The sequence below is a fragment of the Oncorhynchus gorbuscha genome, linkage group LG23, assembly GCF_021184085.1.
Source record: "Oncorhynchus gorbuscha isolate QuinsamMale2020 ecotype Even-year linkage group LG23, OgorEven_v1.0, whole genome shotgun sequence".
NCBI classification, from domain to species: Eukaryota; Metazoa; Chordata; class Actinopteri; order Salmoniformes; family Salmonidae; genus Oncorhynchus; species Oncorhynchus gorbuscha.
This window is the reverse complement of record NC_060195.1, coordinates 34,485,269-34,502,795: the sequence shown is the minus strand read 5'-3', so window position 1 is coordinate 34,502,795 and position 17,527 is coordinate 34,485,269. Positions and strand designations below refer to the sequence as shown.

Sequence of the window (17,527 nt, the reverse complement as noted above, 5' to 3'; positions counted from 1 at the left end):
GTCAATGAACAGCATTCTTACATTGGTATTGCTTTTGTCCAGATGGGATATGGCAGTGTGCAGTGTGATGGCAATTGCGTCGTCTGTGGACCTGTTGGGGCGGTGTACAAACTGAAGTGGGTCTAGGGTGGCCGGTAAGGTGGAGGTGATATGATTCTTGACTAGTCTCTCAAAGCACTTCATGATGACAGAAGTGAGTGCTACGGGGCAGTAGTCATTTAGTTCAGTTATCTTTGCCTTCTTGGGTACAGGAACAATGGTAGCTATCTTGAAGCATGTGGGGACAACAGATTGGGATATGGAGTAATTGAATATGTCCATAATCACACCAGCCAGCTGGTCTGCGCATGCTCTGAGGACACGGCTAGGGATGCGGTCTGGGCCAGCAGCCTTGCGATGCTTAAAACGTTTAGATGTTTTACTCACTTCAGCCACGGAGAAGGAGAGAGGGGGGGGGCAGTCCTTGTTAGCGGGCCGCGACGGTGGTACTGTATTATCCTCAAAGCGGGCAAAGAAGGTGTTTAGTTTGTCTGGAAGCATGACGTCCGTGTCCGTGACGGGGCTGGTTTTCATTTTGTAGGCCGTGATTTCCTGTAGACCCTGCCACATATGTCTCGTGTCTGAGCCGTTTCATTGCGACTCCACCTTGTCCCTGTACTGGCGTTTCGCTTGTTTGATTGCATTGCCGAGGGAATAACTACACTGTTTATATTCAGTCATATTCCCAGACCTCTTTCCATGGTTAAATGCGGAGGATCACGCTTTCAGTTTTTCGTGAATGCCGCCATCCATCAACGGTTTCTGGCTAGGGTAGGTTTAATAAGTCACAGTGGATACAACATCTCCAATCTTTTTAAACTCACTCACCGAGTCAGCGTATAGGTCGATGTTGTTTTCTGAGGCTGACAGGAACATATTCCAGTCTGTGTGATTGATCAAAACAATCTTGAAGCGTAGCTTCCGATTGGTCGGACCAGCTTTGAATGGTTCTCGTCACTGGTACATCCTGTTTGAGTTCCTGTCTATAAGACGGTAGGAGCAAGATGGCATTGTGGTCGGATTTGCCGAAGGGTGGGCGGGGGATGGTTTGGTATGTATCGCGGAAGATAGAGTAGCAGTGGTCGAGGGTATTGCGCATGTGCGTAACGCAATCAATATGCTGGTAGAATTTAGGTAGCCTTGTTCTCAAATTTGCTCTGTTAAAATCCCCAACCACAATAAATGCAGCCTCAGGATATATGGTTCCAGTTTGCATAGAGTCCAGTGAAGTTCCTTGATGGCCGTCTTGATGTCTGCTTAAGGGGGAATGTACACAGCTGTGACTATAACTGACGAGAATTATCTTGGTAGGTAAAATGGCCAGCATTTGATTGTAAGGAATTCTAGGTCGGGTGAGCAGAAGGACTTGAGTTCCTGTATGTTGTTATGATTACACCATAAGTTGTTCATCATGAAGCATACACCCACGCACTTCCTCTTCCCAGAGAGGTGTTTATCTCTGTCGGGGCGATGCATGGAGAAGCCCGGTGGCTGAACCAATTCCGACAACATATCCCGAGAGTTGCGTATAATAGCATTTCCATCGACATTTCTTGCATAATTATTTTTACTGACACAAAAAGATCCCACCTTTTGTGGGATCGACATTTGGAAAGTTTACCTGTTTCCATCAGGTCTGTTATGACATTATTTATCTGACATGGACTTTACCCGCAAAAATGTTGGATGGAAACCTGGTTATAGAAATAACCAATATCCAAAATGACAATGAATTTCTCTTTTATCCTTAATGCAGGGTCAATATCAGGTAATAGAAATGTCTAGAAGCGAATAATGAAGACATACTAATTTACCTCGCACCTGACCAACTGAACAACATGTGCGTGTGTGTATGTTTGTGCACATATACATGTATGTGTGTGTGTGTGTGCATATGTTTGTGTTTGTTTGGGTAAACACTGTGTCCAATTAATGGCTTGGGGACTGCTGGGAAGATTTGTGTCAACAATATATGGTGATATATCTTCTGAAATTAAATTGGCAACCCTTGACCCTCCCTTGACAAATGAAAAGGGGAGACCTGTGATTTACGGTGTCACGGAATGACCTTTCCTTTGGCTTATGGGATGGCTACAGCATATCCCACCTCACAGCCTCACAGCACATCTGCCTGTCAGCGTACTGTTACCTAGCGCTCACATCCCCCATTATATAAACCCACCTGGAAGAACCAACACACTCACACATTATCACCATAGCAACACCCCCACCCCCTGTACACACAGCATGTGTAATGTGTAGAGAGCATTTCGGTCATTTCTATGCACTCTCCGAGAAGCAATGTGACTACTCCCTGGTCACCTGACAGGATGCATGCCCATGTAAGGAGAGAGGACGTTGAGGCAGTCTTAAAGGAGCAGTCACACCATAACCCATCGTGGTCCTCTCCTGTTGACTTAAAGGAGCAGTCACACCATAACCCATCCTGGTCCTGTCCTGTTGACTTAAAGGAGCAGTCACACCATAACCCATCCTGGTCCTCTCCTGTTGACTTAAAGGAGCAGTCACACCATAACCCATCCTGATCCTCTCCTGTTGACTTAAAGGAGCAGTCACACCATAACCCATCCTGACCCTCTCCTGTAGAGTTAAAGGAGCAGTCACACCAAAACCCATCCTGACCCTCTCCTGTAGACTTAAAGGAGCAGTCACACCAAAACCCATCCTGAACCTCTCCTGTTGACTTAAAGGAGCAGTCACACCATAACCCATCCTGGTCCTCTCCTGTAGACTTAAAGGAGCAGTCACACCATAACCCATCCAGATCCTCTCCTGTAGACTTAAAGGAGCAGTCACACCAAAACCCATCCTGAACCTCTCCTGTAGACTTAAAGGAGCAGTCACACCATAACCCATCCTGGTCCTCTCCCTAAAGGAGCAGTCACACCAAAACCCACCCTGAAGACTTAAAGGAGCAGTCATAACCCATCCAGAAACCAGTCACCCTAAATCCTGGTCCTCTCCTGTTGACTTAAAGGAGCAGTCACACCAAAACCCATCCTGATCCTCTCCTGTAGACTTAAAGGAGCAGTCACACCATAACCCATCCTGATCCTCTCCTGTTGACTTAAAGGAGCAGTCACACCAAAACCCATCCTGATCCTCTCCTGTAGACTTAAAGGAGCAGTCACACCATAACCCATCCTGGTCCTCTCCTGTAGACTTAAAGGAGCAGTCACACCAAAACCCACCCTGAACCTCTCCCGTTGACTTAAAGGAGCAGTCACACCATAACCCATCCAGATCCTCTCCTGTAGACTTAAAGGAGCAGTCACACCATAACCCATCCTGGTCCTCTCCAGTTGTCTTAAAGGAGCAGTCACACCAAAACCCATTTTCTATGGCTCTATTTTCTACTTATCATACAAAACATTTTTGTGGGTGTCGATATGGTTGTCCTTGTTCGATAGAGCCAGTGGACCTCTTTCAGCGTTGTTGCTATCGGCGGATTCATTGCTAAATATACAAGCAGACATCATTTTCCAGTCGCTGAAAGACTACAACTTGTGTTGCTCTGGCCCCCGTCCCTCCCTCAAGGCAGGCTTTATTTAAAAGGAGGCAGACACTAACAACAATCCTTTGGGCACAACTGAAATTGGGGATATTCAACCATACATGTTTCAACCGGAATATAGCAAATAGGATTCGAAACAAAAGGTTTAGAAGCTCAGCTACAGCCGATGCCAGCATCAAGAGGGCAGATAACAAATACGATGCCTAGCTAAGTAAGTTATGTTTCCTGCAAAGCACTGAGCTAACTTGAGTGGGTTGAGTCACTGATGTGATCTTCCTGTCTGGGTTGCCCCCCCCCTCCCCCTGGTTTGTGCCGTGGCGGAGATCTTTGTGCGCTATACTCGGCCTTGTCTCGGGATGGTAAGTTGGTGGTTGAAGATATCCCTCTAGTGGTGTGGGGGCTGTGCTTTGGCAAAGTGGGTGGGGTTATATCCTTCCTGTTTGGCCCTGTCCGGGGGTATCATCGGTTGGGGCCACAGTGTCTCCTGACCCCTCCTGTCTCAGCCTCCAGTATTTATGCTGCAGTAGTTTGTGTCGGGGGGCTAGGGTCAGTTTGTTATATCTGGAGTACTTCTCCTGTCTTATCCGGTGTCCTGTGTGAATTTAAGTATGCTGTCTCTAATTCTCTCTTTCTTTTTTTCTCTCTCTCGGAGGACCTGAGCCCTAGGACCATGCCTCAGGACTACCTGGCATGATGACTCCTTGCTCTCCCCAGTCCACCTGGCCGTGCTGCTGCTCCAGTTTCAACTGTTCTGTCTGCGGCTATGGAATCCTGACCTGTTCACCAGACGTGCTACCTGTTCCAGACCTATTATTTGACCATGCTGGTCATTTATGAACATTTGAACATCTTGGCCATGTTCTGTTATAATCTCCACAGCCAGAAGAGGACTGGCCACCCCTCATAGCCTGGTTCCTCTCTAGATTTCTTCCTAGGTTTTGGCCTTTCTAGGGAGTTTTTCTTAGCCAACGTGCTTCAACACGTTTCTGCGTTTCTGTACAGCACTCTGAGATATCAGCTGATGTACGAAGGGCTTTTTAAATACATTTGATTTGATTTATCTACTGAAACCCATATTGTGTATTGCTGGCTAACATACTACAGTGGGGTGAAGTTAAAATATTTTTCTGTTTGCTAATTTAGCTAGCTCAACAACTACCAGTAGCCATATATAAAAACCTATTCTCTTTTTAGTCATTGGTATGACTAGCTACTAAACAGCAAGCTACAACTTTACAACCAGCCACCTAATGTCACACCCTGACCTTAGTTATCTTTGTTTTCTTTATTATTTTGGTTAGGTCAGGGTGTGACAAGGGTGGTTGGTTTAGTTTTTGTATTGTCTATGTGTAGTTGCCTGTCAGCACAAGAAGAATGTATGCTTATCACGCTGCGCCTTGGTCTCATCAATATGACGAATGTGACACCTAAAGCTAGGTTTACCAGCAAACATTTGTACATGACTGGAGTTGGCTAGCTATTTAGCCTGGTGCCTGCTAACTTGTTATTTTTTATATTTATTTTTTAATGTAAACTTTATTTAACTAGGCAAGTCAGTTAAGAACAAATTCTTATTTACAATGACGGCCTACACCGGTCAAACCCAGACGACGCTGGGCCGATTGTGCACCGCTCTATGGGATTCCCAATCATGGCCAGTTGTGATACAGCCTGGATTCGAACCAGGGTGTCTGTAGTGATGCCTCTAGCACTGCCTTAGACCGCTGCGCCACTTGCCTCACATTTGTAACTTGTTAGCAAACGTGTCGCATCAGCAACTGTAAGTAATTTACTCGTTGGCTATGTAACAAAATTGACGAGGGTTGACATTGGTTATGATTATGAACTTGGATGCATTTCAGTCAAAAAAGTATAGGTATGATGCAAGATACGATTCCAAACAGATGTAAATAACAAGTATTGCATAGCCATAGATAGCTAAGCAAACAGTGAGGAGAAACAATAATACAACAATTTACTATAGTAAATCTCTAAAACTGAAGCTATACTATAAAATATATTTGCCTAAGCATGCCTGATAGACATGGCTGTAGGTAGATACTGTCTGCCTACCTACAGTACCTAGACTCATTTGTAAGGTCTGGTCACTGTGCAAAGGTTGAAGGTTATTCCCAATTTATTTTTATTAGGCTAGATATTGTTGTATGTTCAACTAGTCTACCCTAATGTTGATGTTGTGCTGGCATGGTTCAACTGTTGTTCAAAGTATAATTTTGTTTGTTTTTGTCTTACACATAATACCGTGTGGTGCCTGGGCTTCTTCCTGAACTGGATTTTTGATACGGAAACAGAATTCCTTTGCCTGCGTGTGCCATTGTAGCAGAACTGTTTCCTGTGAACTGTATCCCTCTCGAGGGATTAGACGTTATGCTCGATTTCATGCACATGACTCATGAGAAGCTGAATGGCAGTTTGATCAAAACACTCCTCTCACAGCTTTACAAGTATTCCGTGAACTTACCATATGTCTCCTTGGAATAGCAATTTCATCATGACCACCTCTTTCATCATCTGCTGATCACCAGTTTTCTTAGCTACAGACTTACACCAGATAATGAGATTTAACCAACATTGTTGCTATCTATTACTGGGAGTTACAGGATAGGTCCTGTTTGGTGTAGCACAGAGACGTTTTGACCAACCTTAGTGTCGTGTCTGTGAACTATTCATTAATGTAACAACTGTTATATAAAATCAGTTCTCTATGTGTAATTATTATTACGTGATTTAACTAATCACGTAAACATTAAGTAACTAGGAAGTCAGGGCACCACGGGAAAATGTTGTTTAAAGAGTTACTGTACACTTATTAATGTATTATTGCCTCATCAGTCATATTGATAAATGATGAATCAACGATATACATATTGGCTTCATTATTTATTTACTAACTAAATAATCACACAGAATTACATAAACACACACACAGGATAAGTTATATATTGGTTACTACATAATGCAATGAAAAGACCCTAGTGGACTAAGCCCGATATGACGGCTTGGTAGACAATGGAAAGGGGTGGGGACAGATAGAGTGGGAAAGACAAAGGACTCGACTATCGTACACATATCTGATAACTAGGCTCATGGAAATGCTAACACTTTGCACTCTCATTCGAAAATAAATGGCATTTTATATATTTACAACTGTAGGTCTTTTTGTCTCTCTCTGTGATCACCGGTCCCTCTGCTGGAGAATCAGTCGACAGAAAGTCTCTGGTTTGTCCACTAGAGATGAAAGTCTTTCGTAGTTGTAGCTTGTTATAATGGATACGTCAGGGATACCAATTATCATTCGATAGTGAAATGTTCTCCAGAATGGATCTTTCAGAGTACCAATTGGTCGTTCGATCGGTCGCGTTTACCAGACTAATGTTCTCAAACAGCTGCAGACTGAATGCGTAGTCTTCAGTTTTGTAGAACTTTTCTTCTTAACCATTTGTAACATATGGACAGCGTCCCTATGTCCTCTGGTCTGTATTTAAATTGCCAACCATTTCAACGTCTCTACAGCTCCATGCTCTCTGGTCTAATGTACATTTTGTCGCGTTTTTTATATTGGAGTAGAAAACGGAGCGTTTTTAGAAGACTAAAATCACATGGTTATCTTTCCAAAGGTATTCTTATACTTTAATAATTTATTCTATACAACATTCCGATGCAAATCCCACAATTGAGAAGTGTATACAAACAAAGATACAGTAATGTGGTTATACTGTCTTTCATGAAGTCACAAAATGAAACAAATTCCACATGGTCGTTCTTTGATTTCCCACCGATTACCTACCAATTTCTCTAAAATAGGAATATTGTTTCATTCTTCAATTTTGGGATGTAGGAGTCTTGGTGGGAACAGTGTCTTTTGTTCTCCATAGGTTCTCTCCCTCAATACTCCATGGCAGTGAAGAGAGAGTTTCTGCAAGGAATTCACGACCTGTCGTTAAGTCATAAAACTGTGAAGAGAGAGAGGGGGGGGGGCAATAATCCTCCCCCCCCAAGGGCACGTCATGACATTAGCGATGCCGTCTTCGTCCTCAATTTGGGCAAACAGGAGTCTCATAAAATGTATGTGTCCAGTTGCAGGGAGTCAGTTTGAATTCAGAAAATGCTCCGTTATGAAAATACTTTTTTGTTCCATAAAGTCATCCAGCAATAAAGTGCATTCGGAAAGTTGACTTTTCCAGTTAGAGCCTTATTCTAAAATGGATTAAATAATCCCCCCCCATCAACCTACACACAATACCCCATAATGACAAAGCGAAAACAGGTTTTTAGACATTTTTGCAAAACATGTCAGCAGCATTGAAGGTCCCTAAGAACACAGTGGCCTCCATCATTCTCTAATGGAAGAATTTTAGAACCACCAAGACTCTTCCTAGAGCTGGGCGCACGGTCAAACTGAGCAATCGGGGGGAAAGGGCCTTGGTCAGAGTTCCTCTGTGGAGATGGGAGAACCTTCCAGAGGGACAACCATCTCTGTAGCACTCGACCAATCAGGCATTTATTGTAGAGTGGCCAGACAGAAGCCATGTAAAGGGACATGACAGCCCTTTGGAGATTGCCAAAATGTACCTAAAGATTCACAGACCATGAGAAACAAGATTCTCTTTGGTCTGATGAAAGCAAGGTTGAATTCTTTGGCCTGAAAGCCAAGAGTCACATCTGGAGGAAACCTTCCACCATCCATATTGTGAAGCACGGTGGTGGCAGCATCATGCTGTGGGGATGTTTTTCAGCTCCAGGGACTGGGAGACTAGTCAGGTTCGAGGCAGAGATTAACGGAGCAAAGTACAGAGAGATCCTTGATGAAAACCTGCTCCAGAGCGCTCAGGACCTCAGACTGGAGCGAAGGTTCACCTTCCAACAGGACAACGACCCTAAGCACACAGCCAAGACAACACAGGAGTGGCTTCGAGACAAGTCTCTGAATGTCTTTGAGTGGCCCAGCCAGAGCCCGGACTTGAACCCAATCTAACATCTCCGGAGAGAGTTGACAATAGCTGTGCAGCGATGCTCCCCATCCAACCTGACAGAGCTTTAGAGGATCTGCAGAGAAAAATGGGAGAAACTCCCCAAATACAGGTGTGCCACACTTGTAGCGTCATACCCAAGAAGACTTGAGGCTGTAATAGCTGACAAAGGTACTTCAACAAAGTACTGAGTAAAGGGTCTGAATTGACTTATGTAAATGTGATATTTCAGGGGGATTTAAACATTTGCAACAATAAAAAATAAAAAACTGTTTTTCTTTGCCATTATGAGGTATTTTGTGTAGATTGATGAGGGGAAAAACTATTTAATCCATTTAAGAATTATGCTGTAACATAACAAAATGGTAAAAAGTCAAGGGGTCTGAATACTTTCCGAATGCACTGTACGTGCGCCGTCATCGTGTCCATTTCAAGTCTTCTCACACATTGATCGAGACAGGTCTATGTCATCAGGATATGAGGTACTTTGGGGTGGACATGCACCTATCTCGATTAATGAAAGAAGACTTGGCATAGACAAGATGTCTGCAAACGTCTTTGGTGAATCACATTATCTGGTGTAAGAATCTATAACTACAGTTCTCTGCACTTCTGTGTCTCTGCACCTGACACACATTTGGACACACTGAACTGTACTACTGTACTTCGTTAAAAAAATGTGTATGTTACTTTTACCATATACCATTGTTGTGAAATACCCAGTTCTCTTGATGTAGCATTAAATAGTGTACAGTCCTGTATTGTAGATATCCAAAGAACGTTTGTTTATTTGTCAATATGAATGTCTACCATCTGTTTGATGCAACAGAGCCATGTACAACGTATATAAATATCTTCTATGAATCCATAACGGCCGACATATTCCGAAGATTCATAGAAAATATCCATATTTATTTTTATGGTGGTTCTACAGCAGGGCTCTCCAACCCTGTTCCCGGAGACATACCGTCCGGTAGGACCTACCTAATTCTAATAATAAACTGAGCCAGGTTAGTCACAACTGGGGTTGGAGCAAAAACCTACAGGAGGATAGCTCTCCGAGAACAGGGTTGGAGACCCCATGTCCTACATGATCTTAGGCCAGGAATTCCCAAACTCGGTCCTGGGGATCCCAAGGGGTGCATGTTTAGCTTTTTGCCATAGCACTACACAGCTGATCATCAAGTTTTGATTATTTGAGTCCGCTGTGTAGTGCTAGGGCTAAAACTAAAATGTGCACCCCTTGGGGTCCCCAGGACCGAGTTTGGGAAACACTGTCTTATGTTGAGCCACACTGGCTGCGTTTACACAGTCAGCCCAATTCTGATCTTTTTTCCACTAATTGGTCCAATTTGTGAAAAAATATCAGAATTGGGCTGCCTGTGTAAACGCAGAATAAGTCCTTTATCCAGCTTCGGTACACTGGCAATGGTGGGCTGGGGAAGCTGGGACTCTTTATGCTTATGGCCATGGTCTTGTCCGGTCTGCAGTGAACGGCCAGCTGGATAAGACTCTGACAAAAGTGTTGTAGAGCTTCTTAACACCAACTGTTTTGTCCTCTTGCAGAAGATTTGCTGGTACTGCATGTCTCCTGGAAAGACATGGTTGTGTTCTTAGCATTTTACACTTTTTTGCGGAAGGGACGTAGGGCAACACGCCTTTGTTGGTAAAGGTGTTAACCAAATGGGACCGGATAGAGTATTGTTTAGGGACAATGAGGGGGACATTGGGAGCTGTTTTTGAGAGGAAAGATCAGTCAACAAAGTGAATGGGCTAAAGAAGGTGTGAAAAGTCTTAGGAAGACAGCTCTTACACAGTATGAATGGTTGTGTGTGTGAGATTTTTGGAGAAATGACACCCCAATCCCTCTCATACACAACAATGCATGTACTGTCTAAGCACATCCAAAAAAACCTTCCTCATCTCAAAGTACTGTCTGTAAACCTTCCCCAGCCCATTGACTTTGACATATCATTCTTGTCAATAGCAGTGTTTTATAGATAAGGGTGGAATAGATAGCTTCCAAATTGAGACTCGTATTTGGTAACATTAGCTAGTTTATGTTAGCTAACATCAGTCAGGGACAGAACATGTTTACTCTGCTGAAGGTAGCTAGCAGTCTAACAGTGACTACCATTGCATAGGCGAAATTGATTGACAGTGTGTATACCAAAAGATAGCCCCATGATTTAGCTAATGGCTTTCAGTGTTCAATACAGGACTGTAACATTAGCTAGCTAACTTACCCAGCTAGGCTAGCAAGCTAGCTAACTTACCCAGCTAGGCTAGCAAGCTAGCTAACGCTAGGTTAACTCTAATTGAGAATCTTTAGTTTTGAACGAAAAAAATTGGATGGTATCGGATCACTTCTCCGCTGTCGTCAAAATGGATTCCCCATAATTTCAGCCAGAAAATTCCTCTGATAATCTTTGGTCACAAGCAACTGGCAGAATCTGGGTTAATTGGGTGTGAATCTCTGGAATGGTCTTGTCCGCGCTTGTTTGTAATTAGCACAAAACACCACACAGGCATGATGACAACCATTAGTGTAAACAAAACGTTTTCGAAAATATTTTGCCTCGAGAAGTTCTGAGATTACTGTGTGTTGGTCGTTCTAAGTAAACAACGCCATTATTCAAGTTTGTGGACACGCCCCCTCTAACTAGCGGGTGGTATCAGGATTCGCTATGAATGCCAGACTTAGTGGTTCACTATGAGCAGAAGAATACAAAGGGGCACTTCCTGATTCTACCAGTGAAATGAAAATGTGCTAGTTGTAAGCTTGTGGTTTGGATAATGTTGATGTTTATGATAAGGGGCGGCAGGGTAGCCTAGTGGTTGGACTAGTAACCGGAAGGTTGCAAGTTCAAACCTCCGAGCTGACAAGGTAAAAATCTGTCGTTCTGAACAGGCAGTTAACCCCATGTTCCTAGGCCATCATTGAAAATAAGAATTTGTTCTTAACTGTCTTGCCTAGAGGTTAAGATTAAAAAATTTAAAATAAAACATAATGTTGTTAATATAGTAATGACTATATGCCATGGCAGGTCTGTCTCTCTCAGGATGAATCTCTACATCAGAGCACTATCCACCTGTTTCCTCAGAAGAAGAAAAGGGATATATAGCAAGACATCTTCCCAGCAATATGAAAAAGAACAACCATACAGCAAATATTGTCCACATGGTCAATAGGAATGTATCCAGAGGAATTGACATAAGACATACTCTTGTCAATCGTCAAAACTCTCACCTGTGGGGGTATGACACACACACACAAACTCTGCACTGAACCAGAATATAACCTGCCAAGGAGCCTACAGTTTGCTCTACCAGAAACACAGAGACAGGAAACAAAGGCTCCACGGCTGTGACTCCTATTAATAGGCCCCAGTGGCAGAGAACAGCTGCTCCACCAACACAGCACATCCAACTGATAGAATAATGATAGAGAGAGAGCAAGAGAAAGGGAGGGGATAAGAGAAAGAGGGAGGGTGAGATGAAAGAAAACAAGGAAAAGGCAGAGTCAAGAGAATAGTGTAGGTAAGGTGTAGTGGTGGAGGGGTGTTGGATAGATAAGGTGTAGTGGTGGAGGGGTGTTGGATAGGTAAGGTGTAGTGGTGGAGGGGTGTTGGATAGGTAAGGTGTAGTGGTGGAGGGGTGTTGGATAGATAAGGTGTAGTGGTGGAGGGGTGTTGGATAGGTAAGGTGTAGTGGTGGAGGGGTGTTGGATAGGTAAGGTGTAGTGGTGGAGGGGTGTTGGATAGGTAAGGTGTAGTGGTGGAGGGGTGTTGGATAGGTAAGGTGTAGTGGTGGAGGGGTGTTGGATAGGTAAGGTGTAGTGGTGGAGGGGTGTTGGATAGGTAAGGTGTAGTGGTGGAGGGGTGTTGGATAGGTAAGGTGTAGTGGTGGAGGGGTGTTGGATAGGTAAGGTGTAGTGGTGGAGGGGTGTTGGATAGGTAAGGTGTAGTGGTGGAGGGGTGTTGGATAGATAAGGTGTAGTGGTGGAGGGGTGTTGGATAGGTAAGGTGTAGTGGTGGAGGGGTGTTGGATAGGTAAGGTGTAGTGGTGGAGGGGTGTTGGATAGGTAAGGTGTAGTGGTGGAGGGGTGTTGGATAGGTAAGGTATAGTGGTGGAGGGGTGTTGGATAGGTAAGGTGTAGTGGTGGAGGGGTGTTGGATAGGTAAGGTGTAGTGGTGGTGGAGGGGGTGTGGAGGGGTGGATAGGTAAGGTGTAGTGGTGGAGGGGTGTTGGATAGGTAAGGTATAGTGGTGGAGGGGTGTTGGATAGGTAAGGTGTAGTGGTGGAGGGGTGTTGGATAGGTAAGGTATAGTGGTGGAGGGGTGTTGGATAGGTAAGGTGTAGTGGTGGAGGGGTGTTGGATAGGTAAGGTGTAGTGGTGGAGGGGTGTTGGATAGGTAAGGTGTAGTGGTGGAGGGGTGCTGGATAGGTAAGGTGTAGTGGTGGAGGGGTGTTGGATAGGTAAGGTGTAGTGGTGGAGGGGTGTTGGATAGGTAAGGTGTAGTGGTGGAGGGGTGTTGGATAGGTAAGGTATAGTGGTGGAGGGGTGTTGGATAGGTAAGGTGTAGTGGTGGAGGGGTGTTGGATAGGTAAGGTATAGTGGTGGAGGGGTGTTGGATAGGTAAGGTGTAGTGGTGGAGGGGTGTTGGATAGGTAAGGTGTAGTGGTGGAGGGGTGTTGGATAGGTAAGGTGTAGTGGTGGAGGGGTGTTGGATAGGTAAGGTGTAGTGGTGGAGGGTGTTGGATAGGAGGTGTAGTGGTGGAGGGGTGTTGGATAGGTGGTAGTGGTGGAGGGGTGTTGGATAGGTAAGGTGTAGTGGTGGAGGGGTGTTGGATAGGTAAGGGTAGTGGTGGAGGGGTGTTGGATAGGTAAGGTGTAGTGGTGGAGGGGTGTTGGATAGGTAAGGTGTAGTGGTGGAGGGGTGTTGGATAGGTAAGGTGTAGTGGTGGAGGGGTGTTGGATAGGTAAGGTGTAGTGGTGGAGGGGTGTTGGATAGGTAAGGTGTAGTGGTGGAGGGGTGTTGGATAGGTAAGGTGTAGTGGTGGAGGGGTGTTGGATAGGTAGTGGTGGAGGGGTGTGATAGTGGTGGTGGAGGGGTGTTGGATAGGTAAGGTGTAGTGGTGGAGGGGTGTTGGATAGGTAAGGTGTAGTGGTGGAGGGGTGTTGGATAGGTAAGGTGTAGTGGTGGAGGGGTGTTGGATAGGTAAGGTGTAGTGGTGGAGGGGTGTTGGATAGGTAAGGTGTAGTGGTGGAGGGGTGTTGGATAGGTAAGGTGTAGTGGTGGAGGGGTGTTGGATAGGTAAGGTGTAGTGGTGGAGGGGTGTTGGATAGATAGTGGTGGAGGGGTGTTGGATAGGTAAGGTGTAGTGGTGGAGGGGTGTTGGATAGGTAAGGTGTAGTGGTGGAGGGGTGTTGGATAGGTAAGGTGTAGTGGTGGAGGGGTGTTGGATAGGTAAGGTGTAGTGGTGGAGGGGTGTTGGATAGGTAAGGTGTAGTGGTGGAGGGGTGTTGGATAGGTAAGGTGTAGTGGTGGAGGGGTGTTGGATAGGTAAGGTGTAGTGGTGGAGGGGTGTTGGATAGGTAAGGTGTAGTGGTGGAGGGTGTTGGATAGGTAAGGTATAGTGGTGGAGGGGTGTTGGATAGGTAAGGTGTAGTGGTGGAGGGGTGTTGGATAGGTAAGGTGTAGTGGTGGAGGGGTGTTGGATAGGTAAGGGTAGTGGTGGAGGGGTAGGTAAGGTGTAGTGGTGGAGGGTGTTGGATAGGTAAGGTGTAGTGGTGGAGGGGTGTTGGATAGGTAAGGTGTAGTGGTGGAGGGGTGTTGGATAGGTAAGGTATAGTGGTGGAGGGGTGTTGGATAGGTAAGGTGTAGTGGTGGAGGGGTGGAGGGGTAGTTGGATAGGTAAGGTGTAGTGGTGGAGGGGTGTTGGATAGATAAGGTGTAGTGGTGGAGGGGTACTGGATAGGTAAGGTATAGTGGTGGAGGGGTGTTGGATAGATAAGGTGTAGTGGTGGAGGGGTGTTGGATAGGTAAGGTATAGTGGTGGAGGGGTGTTGGATAGGTAAGGTGTAGTGGTGGAGGGGTGTTGGATAGGTAAGGTGTAGTGGTGGAGGGGTGTTGGATAGGTAAGGTGTAGTGGTGGAGGGGTGTTGGATAGGTAAGGTGTAGTGGTGGAGGGGTGTTGGATAGGTAAGGTGTAGTGGTGGAGGGGTGTTGGATAGGTAAGGTGTAGTGGTGGAGGGGTGTTGGATAGGTAAGGTATAGTGGTGGAGGGGTGTTGGATAGGTAAGGTGTAGTGGTGGGGGGGTGTTGGATAGGTAAGGTGTAGTGGTGGAGGGGTGTTGGATAGATAAGATGTAGTGGTGGAGGGGTGCTGGATAGGTAAGGTATAGTGGTGGAGGGGTGTTGGATAGATAAGGTGTAGTGGTGTTGGATAGATAAGGTGTAGTGGTGGAGGGGTGTTGGATAGGTAAGGTATAGTGGTGGAGGGGTGTTGGATAGATAAGGTGTAGTGGTGGAGGGGTGTTGGATAGATAAGGTGTAGTGGTGGAGGGGTGTTGGATAGATAAGGTGTAGTGGTGGAGGGGTGTTGGATAGATAAGGTGTAGTGGTGGAGGGGTGTTGGATAGATAAGGTATAGTGGTGGAGGGGTGTTGGATAGGTAAGGTGTAGTGGTGGACAGAGAGAGAGAGACAGAGAGAGAGACAGAGAGCGGGAGAGAGAGATAGCGAGAGACTAAAGACAAGTGTGTGCATGAGACTGCATAATCACACCAGTTTATTTACACATTTAATTCCTGCAGTGAAGCAATGTATTTAAATCACATGATCCATGCTAAATACAGCATCATTTGAGGATGTACGAATGAGTGTGTGTATAGTACGGCTGGAAATGTGACTGGGAATAAAAGAGAGATGCAAAAGAAGGAATGAAAAATGGAGAGAAAGAGAGCGAGAGAGAGAGAGTCAGAACTGTCTGTAGGGATGCAGGCAGGGGGAGGAATGTGGTTACCATGGCAACCCAATGAAGGCTGAGCTCTGGGTGTTCGTTCCAGCTCTGACTGCGCGTTGCACTGCACCGGCCCTCGCTTCTCTGCCACCTAACTCTCTCCATCCTCCCCCACGCTCTCTTTCTCCCTATATTTCTCCCTCGCTCACTCATCCCTCCCCCGCCGCCTCCTCGGCTCCCTCCCTCCATGAGAGAGGAACTCAGCACTACCCACCCAGCTCCATATTATCCAGCCCAGCTATTCACTGAGCACCATTGAGTCAAACTGTACTGTCACTGTGCTTTTATGCTGATATTACATTACTATAGAGCACAGTGATCCTGTACCACCGTGCCTCAACCCAGGCAGCAGCCCCCTACCCTCTACCCCCCGAACCTCTCTCCTAACGCCCCCGCCCCATGCACTAGTTCTCGGCTCAGCTGAAAAGCCAGCGCCTGTGGGTATTATGCTGCCGTGTGCCGCTGGGCGTGTTGTGATTGGGAAGGCATGTGAAAACAAGGCCTTCCATGGTACTGTACTGTTGTACTAGGGAACATGGACAGGAGGCCTCCCTCCCGCACCCTGACAGACAGACAGACAGACAGACAGACAGACAGACAGACAGACAGACAGACAGACAGACAGACAGACAGACAGACAGACAGACAGACAGACAGACAGACAGACAGACACAGGGGCTGTGTGACAGCAGGTGAGTCACACCCCTCCATTCTGAGGTAACGTGACCCGCTACAGATTACACTAACATACAGTAGAGAGCCGTGGAGGTTGCTGAGAGGAGGACGGCTCACAATAATGGCTGGAACGGAGTAAATGGAATGGCATCAAACACATGGGAACCATGTTTGATGTATTTGATACCATTCCACTAATTCCGCTCCAGTCATTACCACGAGCCAGTCCTCCCCAATTAAGGCACCACCAACCTCCTGTGGTATAGAGATATTTTTGATCTTTGATGATTCATCATACATTCATGATTTACATAATTTACATATCGTCTCAAAACATATTTTTTAAGATATTCGAAAGTATGACAGTTTACCAAATTAGAAGAAGCTAAATACCATGAAGTACCAGGCCCCATCATCTGCCCAGTGTTTACATATGAAGTTGAAACGGCTGTCAACATGCTTGCCACTTCCTTATCTGACATAATGAACCCAAACTAAACAATTTTACAACCTCCATCTCCACAAATATCTAATTGAAAAATAGAGGTGGAATTTCAGAAACCCACACCAGCAAAATCTACAACAATTGAAAATATTCTCATATCAACAATATGATAAATTGTACTAAAGGCTGTGGTCATGACAACTGATATCACTGATTTGAGTCTCTGGGATTTGTCTGTGATTCCGTGTGATGCAGGAGCTGTGACATCCTTCTCTGATTATTAAAATGTTCAAAAAGGTCATTGAGCTTAATGAAAAAAATAACGAAAGGGCACCCATGTGACGCTTCACTGAGCAAGCTGGAACAGGAGTGTGAGAGAGACACTCTGATTGGGCTCCTTTACGTTATGGAGCGTTCATTTGACCCATGGGTGACCCTGGGTGACTGACCTTAGGAGTCTCGATGTGGTAGCGGCTCACCAGCCCCAACACATGCTCCACCTTCTGAGGGTTCCTCCTGCTGGTCACTCGTACCCGCGACACTCCCTCCTCCTCAGAGTTCTGTAGGAAGGACAGGACGGAATGGATCAATACCTGATTAATATAGCAACACACATTCCCCGCCCACCCGAGGAGCTGTCTTTTTTCAGCCATCTATTTCCTGTGTTTTGGGGTGAAAAATCAATTTGTCACTTAAATGGTCGCTGGATTGATTGCTTTCATTTGACTCCTGCGACTCTTTCATACTTGCTTGTGCCTGACGTTTTTTCCAATTAACGTTATGACGTGGAAATGTTTGTAATGACCTGTCAAGCACA

The 17,527-nt window shown here is 45.5% G+C and overlaps 1 protein-coding gene across 2 annotated transcripts in view; it reads right to left on the bottom strand.

The window, feature by feature from the left end:
• LOC124011070 (disks large homolog 3-like) overlaps positions 1–17,527 on the bottom strand; it is a 174,922-nt gene that overhangs the window by 131,358 nt on the left and 26,037 nt on the right. For both annotated transcript variants that reach the window (XM_046324044.1, XM_046324046.1), the window contains exon 4: positions 17,160–17,270. In XM_046324044.1, coding sequence (XP_046180000.1) covers positions 17,160–17,270 — 111 coding nt within the window. The remainder of the gene's footprint in view (positions 1–17,159; positions 17,271–17,527) is intronic.